The sequence below is a fragment of the Telmatherina bonti genome (genome assembly GCF_933228915.1).
Source record: "Telmatherina bonti genome assembly, chromosome: 14".
Classification (NCBI taxonomy): domain Eukaryota; kingdom Metazoa; phylum Chordata; class Actinopteri; order Atheriniformes; family Telmatherinidae; genus Telmatherina; species Telmatherina bonti.
Window position 1 is genome coordinate 26,079,068 of NC_136612.1, and position 23,031 is coordinate 26,102,098.

At 35.5% G+C, this 23,031-nt stretch overlaps 1 protein-coding gene across 1 annotated transcript; it reads left to right on the forward strand.

Annotated features, from left to right (window-relative positions):
* Positions 1-739: 739 nt before the first annotated feature.
* Positions 740-18,694, forward strand: shisa9b (shisa family member 9b; the record flags this gene model as incomplete). The annotated part of the gene is made up of 4 exons (XM_079252758.1): positions 740-1,248; positions 3,788-3,894; positions 16,178-16,318; positions 18,312-18,694. The coding sequence occupies 4 exons, from the start codon at positions 740-742 to the stop codon at positions 18,692-18,694; spliced, it is 1,140 nt and encodes a 379-aa protein (XP_079108884.1).
* Between the last annotated feature and the right edge of the window lie 4,337 nt (positions 18,695-23,031).

The window sequence follows — 23,031 nt, forward strand, 5'->3', positions numbered from 1 at the left end:
ATGGCAAGAAAAGGAGGTTAAAATCCCATGTAAAAAAAAAAAATAGTAATAATGTAATGAGCATTCATGTATGATGGGAAAACGTTTAGCGGGGTAAAAACAATCTACTGCTCACATCTTACTTTCATTCTAAATTTAATTAAAACAGCCATAAATGTTTCGTTTAAATACTTTACAACTGTTTGTAACCCGTCAACCAGTCTGAAATGACCCTGAAGTTCATTCTTATGTCATTGGAAGGATTCGCTTCACAGACTGGTCCTCCGCTGTCGTTTTCATCACGGAGTACAACAATATTAATGGTCTGTAAGGGGTTGTAATTAGAGACACAGCACATCTCTTTCTCCCATTGGCTCTCTCCCTCTCTCTATCCGATTCACTCACTCATAGGGTTTTTTGCTTTGTCTCTATCCCACCCTCTCCGCCTCTTTCAGCAACGGACTCTGAGGTGTGAAGCTTCAGAGGTGTCTGACACCATCCAGCACGTCAAGAGGCTTAAGATTCAGCTTTATATTTATGTTCCAACTACTTGCTTCAGCAGTCTTTTATCTGGGTGTTAGAGCATCTTTAGTGAGCTGAGAGTAAACTACACGCTGGTAATAAACAGCCTTTTACGCATGGAGGTTGGAATCAGTTTGTTAATATTTACGCACGGCTTTATCTCAACTAGTCCAAAGATGATGCCAGGTTTATGAGACCTTGTCTGGGCATCAGGGGGGCGCAAAGACAGTGAGCTACGATGCGGGGTGCTGAGCTGCTGCTCGGTTACTTTCTGGTGAAAGTTATCGTGTGCGACGCAGACGGCGAGGCGGCTCAAACCGTGGATGAATTAATGATAGTTACCGGGTTTAACGAGTCAGCAGAAGAGGAGAGCATAGTCACGGAGATTCCGCACACGGAGGACAAGTGTCGTGGCTACTACGACGTGATGGGTCAGTGGGACCCGCCGTTTGTGTGCAGGACAGGCAGCTACCTGTACTGCTGCGGCACCTGTGGCTTCAGGTTCTGCTGCGCGTTCAAAAGCTCCCGGCTGGACCAGACCACCTGTAAGAATTATGATACCCCGCCCTGGATGATGACCGGAAGACCTCCATCCAAAGTGGACGTTGCACTGGAGTCTGCAAAGGATAAGACCAACCTTATTGTGTATGTCATATGTGGGGTCGTTGCCATTATGGCACTGATAGGGATTTTCACTAAACTGGGTTTGGAAAAGACGCACCGTCCAAACAGAGAAAATATGTCACGGTAAGCAAACATTTTGACCATAAGTTTTGTTTCGTTGAATCTCATTTATTCATTTACTAATTTAAACAGGAATATAAACAAACAGTTGTCTCCTCTGTCCAGACGCAAAGAAAGCAGAAAGCAACAGTGACATTTACTTCAATTAAATTTAAAAAAAAAAAAAAAAAAAAATTATATATATATATATATATATATATATATATATATATATATATATATATATATATATATATATATATATATATATATATACACACACGTATATATGTGCTGAGGGATTGATAATTGAAGGAAGAGAATATCCAAAGGCAGATATATATCCAAAAATTGAATAAATTTGTCATTAGATTAGTGATCTCTGTCTATTTTTGGTCTGCTGAAACTAAAACCAATCTCAGGGTCACTGTAACATTGAACTCTTTGTTTTTGTCCTAATCAAAGTCTGTAGTGTATTCAGAGTTACTTGCAAGGTAGACAATAATTTGTATAAAAATAAGTGAATCAGCAAATAAATAAATAACATATGTGAAAGTTTTGTTTTTTTTTTTTTTTTTTTTTTTTTTAAATGCCTACAATGGCAAGAAACATGATTATTGGCAAAAGTTAAGGCTTTCTAAATAGAGTGTTGCCATTTTTATTTTCCAAAAGGCTATTCAGACACTACAGAGAAAAAGTGTGAGATAGAGTTGTCATTTCACATGTTGCTCAAGCAGACGTAGAACTCATACTGATATGGTTTAAAGGGCATCCAAATATGTTTTACCCTTTGCAGTTTTAAACTTTCAACTTCTCAAAGCTAATCTTGTTGAATATTTCAAAGCAATTCTAAGTAAATCTGAGGCAGATGCTTACAGATGCAAATTGGCCTATTTATCTAATAGTTTTATAGTTTAGTGATGCATTGCTAATTTCTGTTTCCTTTTGTATCAATTAACACATTTCTAAAATGGCTGTATCTTTCACTGTACTGCTGCTTCTGCTGTTTTGCCCAAGATGCTCTTGCACAATAGAGCATTGATTACAATGAGATGTCTGGTCAGATGAAGGCTGTAATAAAAAAGCAGAAGAAAGCAGTAACACTTATAGTTATAAATCACACATACCAGCATTTGTATAATTTCTGTCATTACTAGACACAACAACTTCATGTTTCAGTTTACTTGGAGTTTACTTAACTGTATATTTTAAATAATCCTTGTACAGCACCATATTACTGCTCACATGTAGTTGCACATTTGTGATAAGTGACACCTAAATCAGGATGCTAAGGGCAATTCTGGTAGCAGATCTGAAATTTTTAAGAAGCTCTATGAAAATTTAAGTTAGGTTATAGCTAGGATCCTTTTCAATGAGTTGTTAAACCACAGTAGATCAGCCTTTAGAGTTTTTATAGTTTGTGTAAATGTTCATGTTACTGGCTGCTTAGATTAAAAAAAGACTGACACTCTTGTAAAGAAACAAAAGCAATCTGGAGAGAGATGATAAAATCCTTGCCTATTATGTATATTATGCTATTTGGTACTGAAAGTACCATTTTAAAAAGCTTTTTAAGAGCATGTACACTTACTAAAACAAACTGATTAAATCCTTCCTGTCACGTTAAATCCCACTGCCAGTAGTAGCGTTTTTATCCTTATTGCTGTGAGGGCTAAAACTTACCAATCCAGCCTCACTATACATTCAAGCTATAACAACATAAAGGTACAACATCACACATCGTCCTAAAGAATGTGTTCGACCACAGTCCCTGATAAGCATGGCTCTCTGGGAGTCAGGCTAGTTTATTATTTCTAATAAGAGATCATCAGCTTGTTATGTGTTATTTCAGTTTCAGAGCCTCCATGTGTGGTGTCAGTAAACATAATTTCTGTTAAGACAAGGTGAACTGTGCAAGTTTATCCATCCCCAACTGTATTGTCGTCAAAGAAAATAAACATGTTTTATGTTCATAAATCAAAGTTCATGCCTATAGATACTGCAGTCATCTCTTGTTGCACTATATGGGTATCAAACATTTTCACACTACATTCAATAGTCAGATGTTAGCAGGCACTAGTAGGTTTTTGAACTATGCTGAAAAAGCTTAGATGTCAAAGAACTATAAGTGCATGGAGTTATTCAGCAATCCAAAGTTTTTGCAGCATCAGCTAGAGAAAATAATACTGATGACATCATGGTGATGACGTCAGGGTAACATTAAACTGTGATCAAACTTAAGACCTGCCTTACAAACTTAAAAATGTGACGTGTGTAAGCTGTGAACTTTTATGGGAGGTTAAAAAAACATAAATGTTCTCATTATGGAACTTTTAGTTATCAGTCAATCTAGATTTTGTAATCAGTGTTAAAATGTAAAAAGTTACGATTAAACTGCCTCTCAACAACAGATTTCTATGAACTTGGGACTTCGATGGCCATTCAGATCATTTGATAGTTATTTCATCCTTTCCAGAAGCAGGTCAGCGCAAAATGTGTATGTGTACGTATTTACTGACAGATTATCAATAATATTATACAATATTATTCTTGATCTTTTCAGAGCTCTTGCGCATGTGATCCGTCATCCTGCCTCAGATCATACGGACGACATTGGACTCAGCCAACAATATGAGAACATACAAACACGATTAACACTAAACAGTTTTCGTAAGTAGCCACAGATATTTCTTTCTTTATACACACATATATATATATATATATATATATATATATATATATATATATATATATATATATATATATACACTGCCAAAAAATAAAGGGAACACTGAAACAACACAATGTAGCTCCAAGTCAAGCACACTTCTGTGAAACCGAACTGTCCACTTAGGAAGCAACACTGGTTGACAATAAATTTCACATGCTGTTGTGCAAATGGAATAGACAACAGGTGGAAATTATGTGCAATTGGCAAGACACAAATAAAGGAGTGGTTCTGCAGGTGGAGACCACAGACCACTTCTCAGTTCCGATGCTTTCTGGCTGATGTTTTGGTCACTTTTGAATGCTGGCGGTGCTTTACTCTAGTGGTAGCATGAGACAGAGTCTACAACCCACACAAGTGGCTCAGATAGTGCAGCTCATCCAGAATGCACATCAATGAGATTTGTGGCAAGAAGGTTTGCTGTGTCTGTCAGCGTAGTGTCCAGAGCATGGAGGTGCTACCAGGAGACAGGCCAGTACATCAGGAAATGTGGAGGAGGCCGTGGGAGGGCAACAAGCCAGCAACAGGACTGTTACCTCCTCCTTCTGGCGCCCTGTTCTCTTCACAGATGAAAGCAGGTTCACATTGAGCACATGTGACAGACGTGACAGAGTCTCCATGTACTCGCCAGAGGTAGCCTGACTGCCATTAGGTACAGAGATGAGATCCTCAGACCCCTTTTGAGACCATATGCTGGTGCGGTTCCTCTAAATGCAAGACAATGCTAGGCCTCATGTGGCTGGAGTGTGTCAGCAGTTCCTGCAACATGAAAGCATTGTTATGGACTGACCCGCCCGTTCCCCAGACCTGAATCCAATTGAGCCCATCTGGGACATCATGTCTCCATCCACCAACGGCAAGTTGCACCACAGACTGTCCAGGAGTTGGCGGATGCTTTAGTCCAGGTCTGGGAGGAGATCCCTCAGGATAATATCCACCGCCTCATTAGGAGCATGCCCAGGCGTTGTAGGGAGGTCATACAGGCACGCGGAGGCCACACACACTACTGAGCCTCATTTTGACTTGTTGAAAGGACATTTCATCAAAGTTGGAATTTGTTGTCAGCACATTCAACTAAGTATTTAATAAAAATATTTCATACATTAAGATCTACTTTAGTGTTTCCTTAATTTTTTGTGTATATATATATATATATATATATATATATATATATATATATATATGTATATATATATATATATATATATATATACAGTTGTGCTCATATGTATTCATCCCCTTTCATTAAAAAAAATGCTGAATTTACAAGAGTCACTAACATAAGACAAACAAACAAATTGGTCCTGGATAAATTAGAGCACTTTTCTGTTGAACAGTGGTACAAAATACCTGTCAACAGGAGCAGAAGTCTGACTGAGAGGAACAGAAAACCCCTGACTGGAGCAGAAACATTAAAGGATTGTTCAACTAAATATTAGTTTATAAGTGATGTAATATGTAATAAATCATCTTACTTGTTTGCTTTTTAAAAAAAAAAAATTAGACAATAATGGAATGATTTTCATAAAATTTTTATTAATTTATTTATACTTTAGTCAATTTCAGCTTATTTTACAGGCAGCTGTTTTTTCCTTCTTTAATGAAAGGGTATGGATAGATATAAGCACAACTGTATGTATATATATATATATATATATATATATATATATATATATATATATATATATATATATATATATATATATATATATATATATATGTATGTGTGTGTATATATATATATATATATATATATATATATATATATATATATATATATATGTATGTGTGTGTATATATATATATATGTATGTGTGTGTATATATATATATATATATATATATATATATATATATATATGTATGTGTGTGTATATATATATATATATATATATATATATATATATATATATATATATATATATATATGTATGTGTGTGTATATATATATATATATATATATATATATATATATATATATATATATATATATATAGAGAGAGAGAGAGAGAGAGAGAGAGAGAGAGAGAGAGAGAGAGAGAGAGAGAGAACTGTTCACATTTCATGCATCATAAATTTCTATTTTTTAATGGAAGATAAATGTGTATTTATTTAAGTTTTTCATGACATATTCTTGATTTTATTGCATAATAAAATCAAAAGAGTAACTCAGCAGCAACTGTTTTCACTGACCAGTAGGTTCTGACTTCATTGCAAGCTTAAATTTCATTCATGATTTTTTTTATTTTATTTTGAGTCAAATCTAATAGTGTAATCCTGTTTGATAACCTGCCCTGAATCATGTGTGAATTCTGTGCCCTCAGTTATCATTGAACACAGTCTCTGTATGCTCTACTGCCATCCTTGCTCCAGGATGATAATGGAAAAATGACATTACACTGAAAAATATGCAACATTTTTTTTTAGCTTTGTTTCTTCAATTTAAAGTCAGCCTGCAGCACCTGAAATTTGCCACTCTTAAAAGCTGAAAATTAATTTTTCCAAATAAAATTATGTGTTTTTATAATATATTAAAAATGTAGTGAAATATATATTTTTTTAAAAATTCAGTTAGTTCATATACACTAAAAATATTAAATATGCATGAATTCTGTTAATGCAGGAAAGTTGAAACTATGCACTTCAAATCTTTAAACTAAAATAAATTTTTCCAAATAAAGAATATGAACCCAACCAAATGAGCGTTTTCTAGACTACATTACAGAAATGTATAAACATTACGTACTGAAACTTTTCTTCAAGTCTTTGTTGTTAAACAGGCAGAAATCTATTCCACATATCCAAGGAAAACGTCTCTGCCGGCCCCTTACACTCTGCCTAATCTGTAAATTGCAAGATTCTGCCAAAAAAGTTTATCTTCTTTGGGTTTAATTCCAAGACAGGAATATTTTGCCTTTCCATTTCTAGCCACCAACAATTTTTAAGGGTTCCACTGATACAGTATCAAACCAACTCTTCATTCACAGACTTTGGCCTTTTTTATTTTCATAATTAAAGCCATAAAAGAATCACAAAACTCCTTTTAACTGGTGTAGACATCCAAGGTGAAGTCTAAATATACTAATTATTTGTCCTGAGAGCATCAAGGACCTTTTCTTTTTATAGTCAACCTTGATCAAAATCATCTTGACAGCACAATGCCAAACATCTTACATGAGCAAAGAAGGGTCAGCTAAGGCACAGTTATTCAATTTATTTATCTTAAAAGCCAGCATATTTAAAAAATTATGTTTTACTTGAAAACAAACTCAATCTCAAAATTCATTTAGAACAAATCTTACTTCTCTTGTCCAGTTGTCTAATCACGTTTATCTCCTCCTTTTAGGAAGAAATTCACATTACACATTATAATGATAATGATTGCATATTTAGTGTTTAATCATAAGAAGAAAGTTCAAAAGGTTATAGGAAATCCTATATATATTTCTTTTATCTGAATAGTTTTTTCTTTATTATGATATGTACAAATTATCTTAAGAGCAATTTCAGTATGCACATATTGAACTCACATTCAGCCTACACACAGTGGATGACAACCATTTCACTACAGATGTCACAAGCTAGATCTTAATGATAAAGGCTGATATCTTTGGGAAAAAGAGGCTATATTAAAATGCAAATAGGATAAAAACATTGTAATATTTGAAAGGCTGATACAGTTCATAAGCATGTGCCTATAAATGTAGATTCAGTTGGGACTTTACTACACTCAAGCAAAGAATATTTCTGCTTTCCTTCTATTTTGGGACAATATACTTGGAGACAGTATGCAAAGGCTCAACAGAGATGAGAGGAATTCAGTTTAATTTAGTTTCAACAGTGTGCATATGATTGTTGTTTTCTTGAAAGCAATCCATGAGAGGCTATAATAGGTGAAAGGGTTTTTTGAAATTTGTCTTTCACATTTAGATTGTTCATGTGCAGCTGTGTATTCTTATATTGCGGCTGTATAAAGAGGGAACGCTTGTTTTCTTATTGGTTGCCAGAGTTGTCAGAAATCTGTTAGACCGGTTTCCTCTTTAAGACACCACTAATATAGCTTCTGTGAACTGGGATTCTTTGGCTTTCAGTACTATTATGTGTATGTCCTACTGGACATCTGTGCACATGAATCATTTGTGAAAGATTGGCTCCAGTTATTTCTCTTCTTACACCTGAGAGTCAGCCAGATAGAACAAGGTCTTCACACTCCACTGATGCATGACGGGCATTTCCTCACTATTAGATAGAAATGTATCTCAGCTGCATCACGTTTGATGACAGCTAAGAAACAGATACTAAATGCAGAGTTTAGCCATGCTTCTATATCCATATTTACGGTACTATGAAATATGGTTTAAATTTTTAGACAAGGAATTATAGACAACAGATAACAACAGAAAGGTGACATGCAGTTTCAAACTAAAAAGTTTGCTTTTTAAATATAACTAGTTGAAGAACTGACTAAATAGATATAATTGTGATTTAGTCACTGAAAATTATCATTTACCTTTACAACTATTCAAAACATAAACAGCTTTGAATGCTTCGGTGTTGCCAGTAATTTGGCCATCTTTAGATCACTTAGCATTGGTGGAAAAATACACAAATGTGAATTATTTTTAGACGTCTCAGTTTATTAAATTGAAATCAGTTTAGTTTTATTTGCATAGCATAAACTCGTGAATAAAGTTGCCAAAGTACTAGATGATGAATATTAAAGTCAGAGTCCAATCCAAGCCAGTTTTAATTCAATTAAATTCAAATGTTGTAATCCAATTATAATCCAGTTAAAAGTTAGCCCCAAATTAGCCCAGTTTATTACAATTGTGTTAATGACAAGTAGCTAAGGAAACCAGATGGAACTGATTCTATTGATTAATTCAAATGCCCTAACTAAGCATGGAAGGACCTTACAGGCTCAAGTGGAGAAGAAAAAAGAACTCCCTTTAATAGGTAGATGTGTGTGAGTGTAGAGAGGAGCTCATTGATTCTTTGAATGGGTCCCCAGCAACCTCGGCCTGTATAACACCACACTGAAAGAGATGGCTATGGATCACCCGAGCCAGCTCAAACAATAAGCTTTATCAAAAATGAAAGTTTTAAGTTTAATGTTTAACTTCAAGAGGGTGTCTGCCTCTTGAACCCAAGCTGGGAGATGTTTCTGCAAGGGAGGAGCCTAACAGCTAACAGGCTTAAATTTGCAAGGTGGCTCTAAGCTGGCTAAGCGGAGCTAGCTGGGGTTGTTTTCAGTAATACAAGGCCAAGTCTCCAAATAAGAGAGCCTAGGCTCCAAACCTGCTAAAGGAGCACATTTGTTAGATGTGCAACTGTTATTATAGGAGACAGAAGAGTAGCTAAACATCTGACACACTGAGCAAGTGAACACGGGACACAGAGTGAGAAATATGGCAACCATGTTATTCTAGAAGTTAGTAGAAGCGAAGGAGTTTTAGACAAAAAGTGTGTTAGGGTTAAACTCATAAAATGAACAATGTGAGATATGCAACTAGAATGAATTTAATGATATTCAAGTAATTAAAAGGCAGTAGCATGGAGCAGAAGCAAGGTATAAAACGAGATTATACAATATGCCTTACACAAATACACATCAGTCAAATAAGGAAGCCAAATATAATTTGAAGTGGGATAATAGTTTGAGGACATTCTGCCACTTAGTGCAGCTGCACAGATCAGTTCAATGGGTCAGTGTATTCTGAAAAAGCAGATTTGGCACTGGTTGACTTGGAATAAGGCAGTAAATAGAAATAGAAGTAAAGGTGTATTAATTTTTTAGTCCAGCATTTTATTCCTAAAATAAATATGTGAAAAAAATGTTAAAATGAAAAGTCAAATAATATTAGATGTCAACATACAGGGTAATTTAAATAATGCCAACATTTCTCCTTTCTGTTTATACAATGCACATATTCTTTTGAGGTGCAGGACAGACATGTTGTTCCAGTTATCTTTCAGACTTTCCCACAGTTCCTCTGCTGATTCAGGCAGTCTTAATGTACTACTTTATGTAATCCCAGACTGACTTCATAAGGGATTGTAGACCAAACATTTCAACAGGCTTAATGAGGGTTATGGGAACTGGGGACCTCTCTAAACAAAATCAGCAAACTTAATTTTTATTAAGGCTAATAGGAAGTAATGTAATTTCTAAGGGCCACATTTTACAAGTGTTTTTTTTTTTGTTTTTTTTTTGTTTTTTTGTGTTAAGTTTTGTTGCTTTTTTTAAACTGTTTGTTCAACATGATCTGAACACCATAGACCAATAACCATACAGGTATCTCCCTTAAGGTTCCCCTAACAAAGGGAAATCTACATAAATATAAATCTAAAAACGTTCTTAATAAAGTCAGTTAACTTTTAATCAAGAGACCCATTGTGATGCTGGGTGCTGCATTTGTCACTGAAGACAAGTACTTCAGTGACATTTGATCCTATGTTTATGTTTTGCTGTCTGCAGAAAGACATTAAGATTTCATACTTGCATTAAATGATTATTGATAACAATTAAAATCACTTTCACTGTATTGCACGTTAGTGCCATGTTAAACTATTATTTTCATCTTAACAAGAGCATACACCCTTTAATGACCTTGTCAGCCTCATTTGTTAGTATAAAAGCATACAATGATATACAAAATATAAATAACATGTTGATCTGTAGATTGGATTGAATAGATAAAAGGTCATTTACCTTTAAATTAGATCCATCCAGGTAACCGTGACAATGAAATGAGTGATCATCTTCACATATTATTTGAATATACCGTTTGATGAGAACAGGTTCAGAGGCAGAATAAAAATAGCATGATATTGACTGGGAAAGAAAATAAAATTTTCGTTAGCAATGACAGTAGGCTGTCAGTAGATAAGAATGTCTTTCTCCTTGTACTGTTTATTTTGAGGTATACAGCTCCCAAAATACTCTCTTAAATCTTTTATGAGTTCCAAAGAGGTGTCTGTGTCTGGAGCGTTACCTCGCTTATTTTCCACAACAGCCATAGAGTCTTTAACCTTACCAGTCTCCGGGAGTGACCTACTTACTCTCAACAACTGATACAAAAGCTGCAATGTTTAAAACAGTATCCTTTGCAAATGACACCCGGTCAACCAACAGAGTATAGGGTGGAAGATAAACATATACATGCTTGGGCTTAAACTGAGTTTGGCATTCTGAAAATAGCAAAGTAACACTCAGTGTAAAGGTACGTGTTATCTTCTGGGAAATCGGCTACAAATTTAGATTGCAGGTGTACATGGATCACAAGTTTAATGGAGAAGCTGGGGACATCCAGACAGACTAAAAACATTAAAAGGCTTTGATAAATATGAATCTACAAAATAGCATTTGGTGGATGATGCTTATTCGTATGTTAACTTGTGACATCTTTGACCTTTGAGTGTATACCACAACACAAATAGCCAAACATACAAATGAGCTCTTGAGTCTAAGAACAATTCAATAGTTTGCATAAAATTAGCTTATCTAAAAAGAACTTGCCTTGAACACCCTTAAATAATTATATACACTGTTTATATCACAATATGCATTAATGTCTCAAAGGGTTTCTACAAAGAAGTATCAAGTTCTAGATGTAGCTGTATTAAATGAACACTTGTTAAATCACTTGAAAGTTACGCTGATTGAGAGCCTGTGTCCATGCCCCACTTACAATGAAATGGAAACAGGTCAACAAGCTAAGAAAAATAGCCTGAAAATTTAACACACATAGATTTGATGTCTGTTTTTAAATTAAAAAGGTCACAGGAGCTCAGTTGCTGCAGCAAAATCCTTAACATTAGAGAAGTTTGGAGATTACGAGGAAAGCTTTGTTTGAGTAGCCTAAAAAAAACCTTTTGTGACTGAATTGAATGAGCTGCTGGTGCTGGTTTAGACCTGGTTCGGCTTTAGGACCCTTTAATTGCAGATCTGCTTTTGCATTGGTTAGAGATCTACATCAGCGTCACAAAATCATGGCTTTTTCCTGGAACTCCAAGTTTTAAAATTGACAGTCTCTGTTTATCAGTATCGCTGCAAACAGCAGTTATCATTTATAGAACTTTTAATTTGTTAACGTTGACCCGCATTTGATTATGAATCCCAAAGTGAGGTAGAATTCAAAAGGGTAGATATTTATTAGAAACAGGCTATCCAGATGATAATATCAGAACATCAAACATTGTTCATGGATGCAGCTGAAATAGTTGACAATAACTACAGTTTTCCAAGGAGAAACATAAGAAGCTCTCACAAACAGCATTATGTGATATTCAAACATAAAACCATAAAGAAAATAAGGTTAAAAATACTTTAAGAGCTTTAATGGCTGCATTGAATTCACATCTGAATCTCATTCATTATCCTAACCGCTTAGTCCAATTAAGGGTCGCGGGAAAGCTGGAGGATTTCCCAGCAGTCTTCGGGCAAAAGGCAGGGAACACCTTGGACATCTCGCCAGTCCATCGCACACATCTACAATTTTTTTAATTATTTTTTATTGTTCTCTCTTGAAATAAGAAACCAGCCCTGGAACAGGTTTAGATGGGTTTTGGTACCATTTATTTTTATAAAGTGTTTCAGCATCTTTAGCAAGGAAAGAGGAGCTCAGGCTGCATTTAGCCAGGAATGTTACACTCCAAACCTGGGAACAAGCTCTCAGTTCCTCTCAGCTGGTTGAGCTGATTGAATTGCTTGGGCTTAAATCAGTGAGGTCAAGATGTTGCCTCAGTGCTGTAAAAAAGTATCAGGTTTTGTCTGGTTAATGGAGATGATGGTCCCTAGTTTTAGGAAAGGAACCTGAGAGTATATTGGTGATTTTTGGCCATCCAGGCCTTAGTAATCCTTAGAGCTTGTAAAGGCAACTGGACTTTTTTTTATATGGGTTTTTGAAAAAGTTTCACCTCTCATATGAAAGGCTTCTTCAGCTTAACTTGTCAGTGGAGAGCTTCCGCTTTTAAATGTTAAAATAATGTTTGTACTTGGAGGGTTATAAAGGTAATTTGTGTCAACTGATTGATTATTGTCTGGTTTGTTCAAGTCATTGTCACTTATAAGTTGTCTGCAGATGTAAGCAAAACTGTTTTGGTCATAGGGTCCAACGTGGGAATTTGAGGCTGTTCACAGGTTTTTTTCCAGTTTAACTTGACATCCTTTTAAAATCCATCTTATTTTCTAGTACCAAAAAGTGTTCACACTATCCTCGATGGGATTTTTTCTTATTCTCAAAATGCAGATGGACTGTTAAATTGTGGTCTGTAGAACTGGCTCTCCTGTGTTGTGCGATACATTTATGAAGTGGTTGTTTGGTTTCTCCCATGAAGATTCTCAGACACTCTTCACTGTACTGCATTGCATACACAACACCACTTAGCTGGACTTTGCATGGACCAGCTTCTATGTATGAAATGCACTGAAATGTTATGTTTGGAGAATATCTTTCTGAGACACTCCTGCTACTCCTGCTCCTGCAACACAGGATGGCATTGTTGTACCGGTTTGTTTTGTGTTCTCAGTTCATCTTGGTTTGTTCTTTCGTCAGATTTCCAAGCTGATTTGATGAAAGTTGTATTTTGAATCCTCAGGTTTGAAGGGCTATCTTGTTGTGTTCAAGGTTCTTGTTTTTTCCACTGTCTTCATAGAGATGTTACCAGTCCAGTAGTGTAAAGTTCTGATTAGAAACAGTTTGTATTGTAGTAGGTTGTATGAGTTCATTAGCAGATATTGATCTATGCAGGATCTAACATTCTCAATTATGTCTGATGTAAAATATGGTTAGAACATTTTCCTTCTCTCTCTGTATTGCTCCTGAGTGACATCTTCTTCAACTCGTGTGGATTTGATGTTTTTGTCCAGGCATTTCTATGGGCTATAGAAAGCTCAGTCAGTTGCTCCCATATGAAAACAAACTGTTTAGTTTAGCTGAAAGCATTAAAATATCCCTGTATCATGTTCATTAACTATATAATCAATGTTTAGAGAAACAATAAGGTTAATATACACTGTAAAGCCAAGCCTGTCTGGCACTTTCACACATCTGGAGGAACCTGGTGAGCTTGGACATCCTGGAAGTTGTTAAGAAATGATCAGCTCAGTGAAGACTCTAATATTGACCCAGAATGAGCTGAAGCGATGATATTGTGTTAACCTGTTGGGCATCTTTACTTATGGCCAGCTCTGTAAGCAGTGTCCAGAAGGATTTATGTTTTAGACTATTCTGTTCGTGTGACGAGGCTTTCTGAAGGTTATTGTACTATTGAGCTAGTACTTAAAGGGGCTCTATGATGTAATTTCTAGTTTTCTGAGCTTTCTATAGTGTTATAATGTTGAATACTCATCAGACATGAGCGGCGCCATTTTTAATCACCTAAACGCATGTTTGAGTTTTCCAGCACTCTCTAGGTTTGGTTTCAATGGCGACGTAAACAAGTTTTTTTACTACTTTGAAATTTTAGTGATGTCCCAGGGGCGGGACTCAGTGATTGGTCATCTTCTCTGGGTTGCACATGTTTACGAGAAGAAAGCCACACACACCTTCACTGCTCAGTATAACTACTCCTAGCAATCAGACGCAGCCCACAGGCAGCACACAGGGCGTAGCTTTCTCTGTTCGCTTGTTTCTGGCAGAGGCTGATCTGAGAGGCTCAATATAAAATGAAGGGTTTGTGAAAAAAAAAAGATTTTTCTTTCCCTTCTGGACTTGCATATTAAATTAAACAAGACTGAAATGTACACAATAGAGCCACTTTAAATAGCTCTTCCAATCAGGTTGATCACTCAAAGTGCTTTACACTACATGGCACATTCGCACACTCACACACTGATAGATACATTAGGAGGAAACTCAGGGTCAAGTGTCGTTGGGGCATGTAGTCAGGGAAAGGAAGACTGGAATCGATCTGCCAATCTTCCACTTGGAAGACGACTGCTCTTCCTCCTCTTCCTCCTTTCTTCTGTTTTTGCCTCCGACAAGGCAAAAACTGTTGGTCTCCATCAGTCCTTTGCCATCTATACTGTAACATTGTGCCTTTTAAAAGTGTGGTGAAGTGTAAGATTTGTTAAAGCTGAGCTTTGCATCACTTCATGAGACAGCATCAATAATTTGAGACTTGCCAAATTAAATTAGCACAGTAATAAATTTTCTTGCTGACCAGGGGGGAATAGGAGTTTAATTAACCTATTTTCTGTATTAATGATGTGTTTTTACTTAGACACATTCTAGACCAAGGACTAATGGTCTCATCTCATTTAGAACTTTGTAAACCTACACCATCAACAATAACAGCAATTAGTTAATAGTTATTTTTAATGCCTGGGTTAATGATACTGGAGTCAGCGTAGATTAGTACTTGCACTTTCTCTGATTTATGACTCCTCTGATGTTTGGCTTTATGACCAAGAGAATGAGTCTTTATATTTAACCTCATGACATTTAAAATATTGTGATTTTGTGAGAGGATGGGATTAAATTAGGCATAAATATCTTACTAATGAATGGTTACAACTCTCGCCATCATATATTGGAACCATATACATGTTGACATCTCTATGCTGATGTGCCTATAATGCAACGCATGCAGCAGTGCTTTCACTGCCGTCTGGGATTTGATACATTCGACTAATCTCCTTTAAACTGAGCAAGAAGAAGACACTCTGAACATCTGTACACGCTGCTGTGCCAACAGGCAGGGGGCCAGTCTATTTGCTGTGCACCCTTTAATTTACCAGATGTCTACCATAAGATTAGTTCAGTGCCACAAAGAGCACTCTTAATTCTCCAGCTGGTTCCCCATAGATATTTCCATAAGGGAACTTGACACCACCAAGTTAAAAAATAAAACCCACATTCATCCATAAAGTTTATTTGCTGTCTGAAATTCGACTTTGTGCAGCAATCAACTTAAAGCAAACATATTTCTTGAAACAAAAATATAGACATACCAGCGAAAAGTGGATGCACTTTCCTATTGCATTTAATGGGAAAGTGGGTGCTTACATTTGACTGGCACTGTACATTATGTGTTTAATTCCATCACATCTTACAACAGCTAGTTACCAGTTTTCACATATCTTTATTATGAAACTGAATGCTTTGCTTGTGAAATTAATTTAGGTTCTTTTGATCCAAAAAATGTGAGTAAAACTTGGCTGAAAGGAGAAAAAAATGTGTCTTAATTTCTATAATACAAACCTGTGTTTCTGATCCTTTAGACAACAGCCAGATGAACAATGCAGCTCAATCACCAACTTTAATAAGCCAGCCGTATCCAGAAGTTGGACAAATCACCAGTCCGTACGAACAACAAATGCCCCTCAAGGATCTCAACAAGTACACCACTCTCAAGGCTGTGGGTAAGATGTTATTTACCAGAAACAATGAAAATAAAAAGAGCATTCAGTGTCCTATTTCATCTGAAAAGGTTGTGAGTACATACATATTAAGAAGACATGAATAATAAGGAGTCTCCAAGCAAATGATGATAAAGACATCACACATTTCAGCTGAAATCCTTATAAAGATGTTATTTGGAATTGAAATGAAACTAAATGTGCTTAATATAATTTTGAATGCTGCTTTTTTTCAACAAATTGTGAATATTTTATCAAAATATTCTGCCTGCATTAGTTAAGAATAAACCTTGCCGGTATCTCTCTTTTTATGGCTCAACATCAAGAGAATGTAAGACATCTGGCTTGTTTTCCTTTCATAAGAACAGTTTGTTTGAAGCTCCATCAAACCTCTGCTTTACATATATTCCTGTGAGTTAATCCATAGTCCATCAATGCCAACAGAGATGGGAACTGAGAGATTATTTATAGAAACAAGTTTTTATTTATTCGGTGCAGTGATCTTGAAAAGTCTGCACTCAACATTTATAGCATGATAATGCGATAAAAACCAAGCACCACTTCACAGTATGGCACTCAGTGATTTTTCTTGTCTTTTTAATATTGTAAATTTCCAACAACAACCACAAGAAGTGCTTGTCTTGTCAAAGTATGTAAACTAAACATATTCTTTAATGTACATTTTAATACTGGTATAGAATATGTTCAGCAAGTAAAATTTCTTAAAGATAAGGATAAGATAAGTAAAGATGAGATAAGGATTAAGGAATAAGATTGATAGCCAGAGATGGTAATAAATATCTCATGTAATAACCAGTTAATATATTCAGACATAATTCCTACAATACATACAACTTAAATTTCAGTGTCGTTCAAAAAGAGAAAAAGAGAAAAAAAATAAAATAAAAAAATGTCAGTGTCGGCGAAGGTAAATGATATCCCACATTGTGTCCATATGTATGGCTCAACATAACAGTCTTAGTGAAATTGATCATAATACCAAGCTTTAAATTTAAATAACTTCCGTTTTTATCAACACTTATAATTTTGTTCTCCTTATCCAGCAGAGGCAGAAAAAAAAAGGAAGATTACCTGAAATCATCAAAGAGTGTGAAGGTTTTGTGCATCTGTTTTGATGCCATATGTGCAATAAAGTGCAAATCTTTTTATAGATTCTGCTTGAATGTGTTAACTGGGTTGACAAACCTGGCAGTGGAATTGATGACAGCTATATGCATGTGTATTGTAGGTCACATCACAGCTGACAAGCTTTGTGGTCCTCGGTTCACACAAACACTTCTTCTTCACTGCTAAAATCCTGACATACAATCAAGCAAATTGATCACTGGAGTAAATTTAAAATGAAGCAAACTGGATTAGATGAAAGCTGAGATTGACGCCAAATAAACACAATCACAACATAATAACATGAGGCACTGGGGATATATAATGCAGTTTTGCGTCATACTGGGAGCCTTTGTGGGCCAAATGCACTAATCTTAAATTGTTATGCACGCTTCACTGAAAAAGCTGTGAAAATGTGTTGCCTATCACTACTGCTACTACTATAGTTATAGCAGTGTAGCAGTGCTTGTCTCATATAATTTGTATATCATATTTGATCCAAAGCATAAATGTTCTTAAAAATGGGGGCCACATTAAATTTAATTTGAGAGACACTGATTAAGTTAAAAAAGAGAAAAACAAATTTTAAAGTGTAATATATATAGTATAAATTAAGTTATTGTGGCCAAGCCATGTTGTTTTGCATTAACTGTAAATTATATGATCGCTAATGTACAAGAAACATGGGTGGTGGTCGAAGAGGCTGTCGGTGTGTATTGGCTACCACAATTTCACTGGTCTGCCCAGCGGTGGCTCCACATGTAACTTACCACTACCAAGTGTTAATAGATAGTGAATAAGTAATAAAATCATAGTGTAGAGGCTGTTCTAAAGCTGAAACTACCTCATTGTTTATGTATGCATTTGTTAGCAGAGAAAATGAATGACAGCTACCAAAGCAATCGACTGCAAGCAATGGAGATGACAACCAAGGGCAGCCTTCCAATGGAAGGTGTGGATATGGAACCAGAGCCTAGCAATCCTTACAGCCCACCCAGACAGCTTTCTATGAAGCAGAATGAACAAAAGTACAAAAACCCCAGGAGCTACAGCTCCCAGTCACTGTCTTGCAGTTCCACCACTGCAGCCAGCCCGGGAGTGCTTAGACCCTGGCAGAGCAAGGACACACTGGGACACCGACAGAGCTACGGCACGAAAAAACTGTGCATCATAGAAAAGGAGCCATACGACTCTCGCTACATGCCTCCACAACCATACTTTGTCACCAACAGCAAGACAGAGGTGACTGTATGAGGACCTGTCATCGTCTGGATTAAAATGCATATTTATATATGGCAGATGGTAACTTCTGACTATGGATACTGTTGCAAGAAAGCAGCATGGACTGTAGTATCTGCAGAAATGTTGGGCAGCAATTAAGTTGCAATCTAAAGGTGAATTGTACAGGACCCTGGGCCAACAACTGTGCTTCAGAAGGGCACACTAATTAGTTTGTTGTGTTTGATGCTCACATAATCCAGCTGCTGAAATGACAACTCGTATATTCCAGTGTTAAGGTGTAACACATTAAGCAGTATTGTCAGTAAATGTCAAAAGACTTAGTCTATTCTGTAAGAACATGTCTGTATGAAACTAGTGCAGCCTGTGATTAATGTGTTGATGGACTGACAGCAGATAAAATGGGTCACTACAATACAATTAATGTTTAAAAATGTCTAATGGCATGCTGAATAGGTATTGAAACATTTGCAATGTGCAAGGTTGTTTTTCTTTGCTTTTTGTTTTCTACTCTGACCTGTATCAAGTCTGGGTCTGAATATTTCTGACACTAAATGATAAATATCAAATATTTAAATATTTTTGTCACTAGCACCATGATACAAAATTTCTCAAAAGTTCACTTTAAGTAAGAAATGTTTGAGAAAAAAAAGGACAATAAATATCAGTTGAACTGTTTTCAAGACAGCTCTGATACTGTTCAAAATGACAATTACAGCAGAATGCGTTGATTTGCACGTCACCCAAATTAAAAGAAACACATGAAACATGTCACATTATAATTTGCCTACTGCATGCAGATGTTGCCGTGACCCAGAAATATTGGTGCAAAATACATTTTATTAAGCTACTTCTCATCTAGCAGAAACATTTCGGTTCTTTTTTTTTTCTTTTTATCAAGGATTAAAGTTCTTCTCTGATTTATTGTTGTGCACACATGATTAAGGAAGTTACAAGCAACACAGTTGGTCACATGCCTGCCTGAAAAGAGACTTTATTCCTGTATGTGTGTGTGTGTTGTGTTTGTTAAAAGGGTAAATGCACTGTTCTCAGTGCTTTTCTAGTCATATGTTGATGACTTAAAGCGCTTTTACATTACATGTCACATTCACACACTACTTCTATTCTAACATACAAAGTGCTTTATCTCCTACCATATCCTCATGGAGATATTGGGAGACAGCATGGAGTTCAGTGTGTTGCCCAAGGACACTTCAGCGTACTGTCAGAGTGGTAGATCTATTCTCTGTTCCAGCTGGCAGACTTCTGATCTTCTTCCTAAATGTTCCTCCTATATGTTAATATGTACCTCTGGTTATACCTAAGGGCAAGCTGTCTTCTGAAAACTAAAATAAAAATTGTATAGACTGTTTTCTCATTTAAAGGTACAATATTAGGATATCAGACTTCACCATTGTTCACTCTCTTCTTGTCTCCATGCAGTACAAAGTACAAAGTACAGCTTACAGCTCACCACAAAACCTCTCACAATGGAATCCCATTATACTGTGATATGTTTCACCGTTTTACAATAAAAATATGTTGTAACGTGATAAAAATCTTTTTATTTTTATTTGAGTGACATTTCTAAGGTTCCTTTGCATGAATACATGTTGCAATGCAGTTTGCTTTTCACAGAGAATATATTGCTAATTTCAAAATATACAAAACCACAGTTAGTATTTCTATAGTAAAAAGGTTTAACAAATTAATAAACTCTCCTGCAATCAAGCCATATCATCTAGTAAACTAAAAAAAACCTAATGTAAATTGTAAACACAACAATGGGGGCCCATATTGATTTTTAAATCTTGTTTTTATACAGTTTCCCATTTTCTATAGAAAACAAAGTTGTAAATTATTCGGTTTAACAGATGTTCCCAAGGTTTTTTGTATCACTCTGCCCCTAAAATATAGCAGACTCAGTCTGTAAGTGTTACTGCTAATAAACCAATTAAAATTTGTATAATAAGACATAGCTTTGGCTAATGCAGTGTCACACCTTAATGATGCACAAACTAAAAATTCAGAAGGTGCAAAATGTTGTTTTGGTGTAAACGTCCTTCTTAGTAATATTTGTGCTTATTCTTGGACATGAGGGCCCAGTATAATTATAGTAGTCATCACTCCTTCCAGCAATCCATAACATTACTAACAAGAGTTATTTTCAGTGTGCAGATAGTGAAAGTTTGAGTTTTTGTTAAACTTTATTTTTCAAACATTTGCAATTTCAACTCTGATTCTTGAAGTCAATGGCTGTATTTGTTTTGAGTATCTTAAAAACAGGCAGTGGTTACAAGTGGGTTCAATGAATGTATCATTTATCTGTTCCGTCAAAATTAAATGAGCCCTTTTAATGCATTTGATCCCTGCATCCTGGTACATCAATTTTACCTTTTATTTTGTTTCAGTAGGTGACAGACTTCAATAGTCTATTCTTCAGTAGGTTCTTGGGTGCAACTGATTGTACCAGACTTATTTCCAAGTAAAGCATTATAAGAAGGATGTTCATGCATGCCTGCAAGTCTGACCCATTTGGTTAATTGTTTGAAGCACAGAAAGTTAGGCTGCACTCATAGCTGCAAAATGCAAGAAAGAAATGATAGCTACTATGTAATGATATATTTATGTCTTCTTGAATTCTAAAGAAACAAAACTAATATTTACAATAAAAAAGTAATAAATGATGCACACTGCTTTATTTGGGTAGTGTTAATTTTCTCACAGACTTCTAATTGACTTTCTGCACTATTTTCACACACAGTGAGCTATCCTGTCACATTATGAATTAAATATATCAGCACTGTACTTAATTTGCTGTTGTATGAAATCAGACATTTAATTACCAACCAATATTATATTGTCTGTAAATTACAATTATTTTATTTCATTGTCAACAATATCAGATCACTGTTATTAAACAATAGCATATTGTTATTACACAGATAAATTTACTATTAATGCTGATGTTGAAAATGTAATTTGTATATTAACTGTTTGAACTGCATCATTCATTAACAAAAGCATTGCTGTATTTTTTATATAATGTTAAAGCTAAAAAAATGAAAGCCAAAGTGATGAGTTCCTATACAGTTAAATATGATGGCTATTATTTATTTATCAGAATATGCATTTCATCATGTAATTGCTCTGATCCATGTTGTTATATATCTTTATGTGAAGGTGTACATTTGTTTTAGCTCCTCTGTTGAAAATGATCACAACCATTTTGTGTGGGCAGTTCACACCCCCCCCAATTATCAGCTTAAATATTTTCATACTTTGTTTATGCTGTGAAGTATGACTTCCATACTGCAAGTGTCTTGCGAAAACCTTGACTTTCTAAAATGGCTTTTTTGTTGTAATAAATTCCATGAAACAACTTAAAGCCTGTGTTTGGATTTTATTCTAGTGCTTTGAGCAGTTTTAAAAGGGTCTGGGGGAAAGTTCGAGCTTGATGAAAAACTTGCTACATGTTGAAAGCTTTCAACAGCCATTTTAATAGCGGCAAAAGGTTCATGCAAAGCCGTGCATGCCAACAAAGTCATCTTGTTTTGGAGAAAAATCTCAGTAAACTTCTATCAGTGCAGTTCTTTTTCCTTAATTAAAGAACAAATATGATGACTAAGACTACCTTGCTCATAAAAAAGGAACAAGACAAAAAGCATAATCTCCTTGGAGGAGGTAAAAAATGATCCAACAAAAGCAAACCAAGAGAAAGATCTTCCTCCTAAGACCTTATGTTATATTACCGACCCTGTACTGCTACTTTTTTTTTTAATGTTGACTAGCTAGCCAACACCAGATTTTTTTTCATTCTTCACAAGCTTAATCCCTCACCGCTTATCATTATGGTGAAGTGATTCTGCAACCTTAAAGGTACAGTGTATTAAGAATTACTGATATGTAATTGCTAAAAAATGGTCACAATTACTTCAAATGCCAAGCTAACTTGTGAATCTACAGTGGGGGTCAATGGCCAAAATTCTTCTAGACATGTTTATGTTTTCATCTGCAAGTGGATCCAGTGGGCTCAAGTGCAGCAACGACTACATTACGGGTAACCACTTCAAACTTCTGTGCTTGTCAAATCATCTTGGCGATGTGCATGTTAAGGCATTACTTATTCCAAATGGCAGCAGCAAGTAAATGGCCCATTCAAAGTCAACAAAAACAGTTAGTTTAGATGACAGACAAAAAATTCTTTATGACTTATTATTGTTTTTGTCATTGCCCTGACACTGCACTAAAATTTTCTGAAGTTTCCAAAGACACTGGGTCGATAGTATAAATATATTTTTTGTTTGTTTGTTTTTAACATTAGAACTTGTAAACCTACTAGAATTCCATTT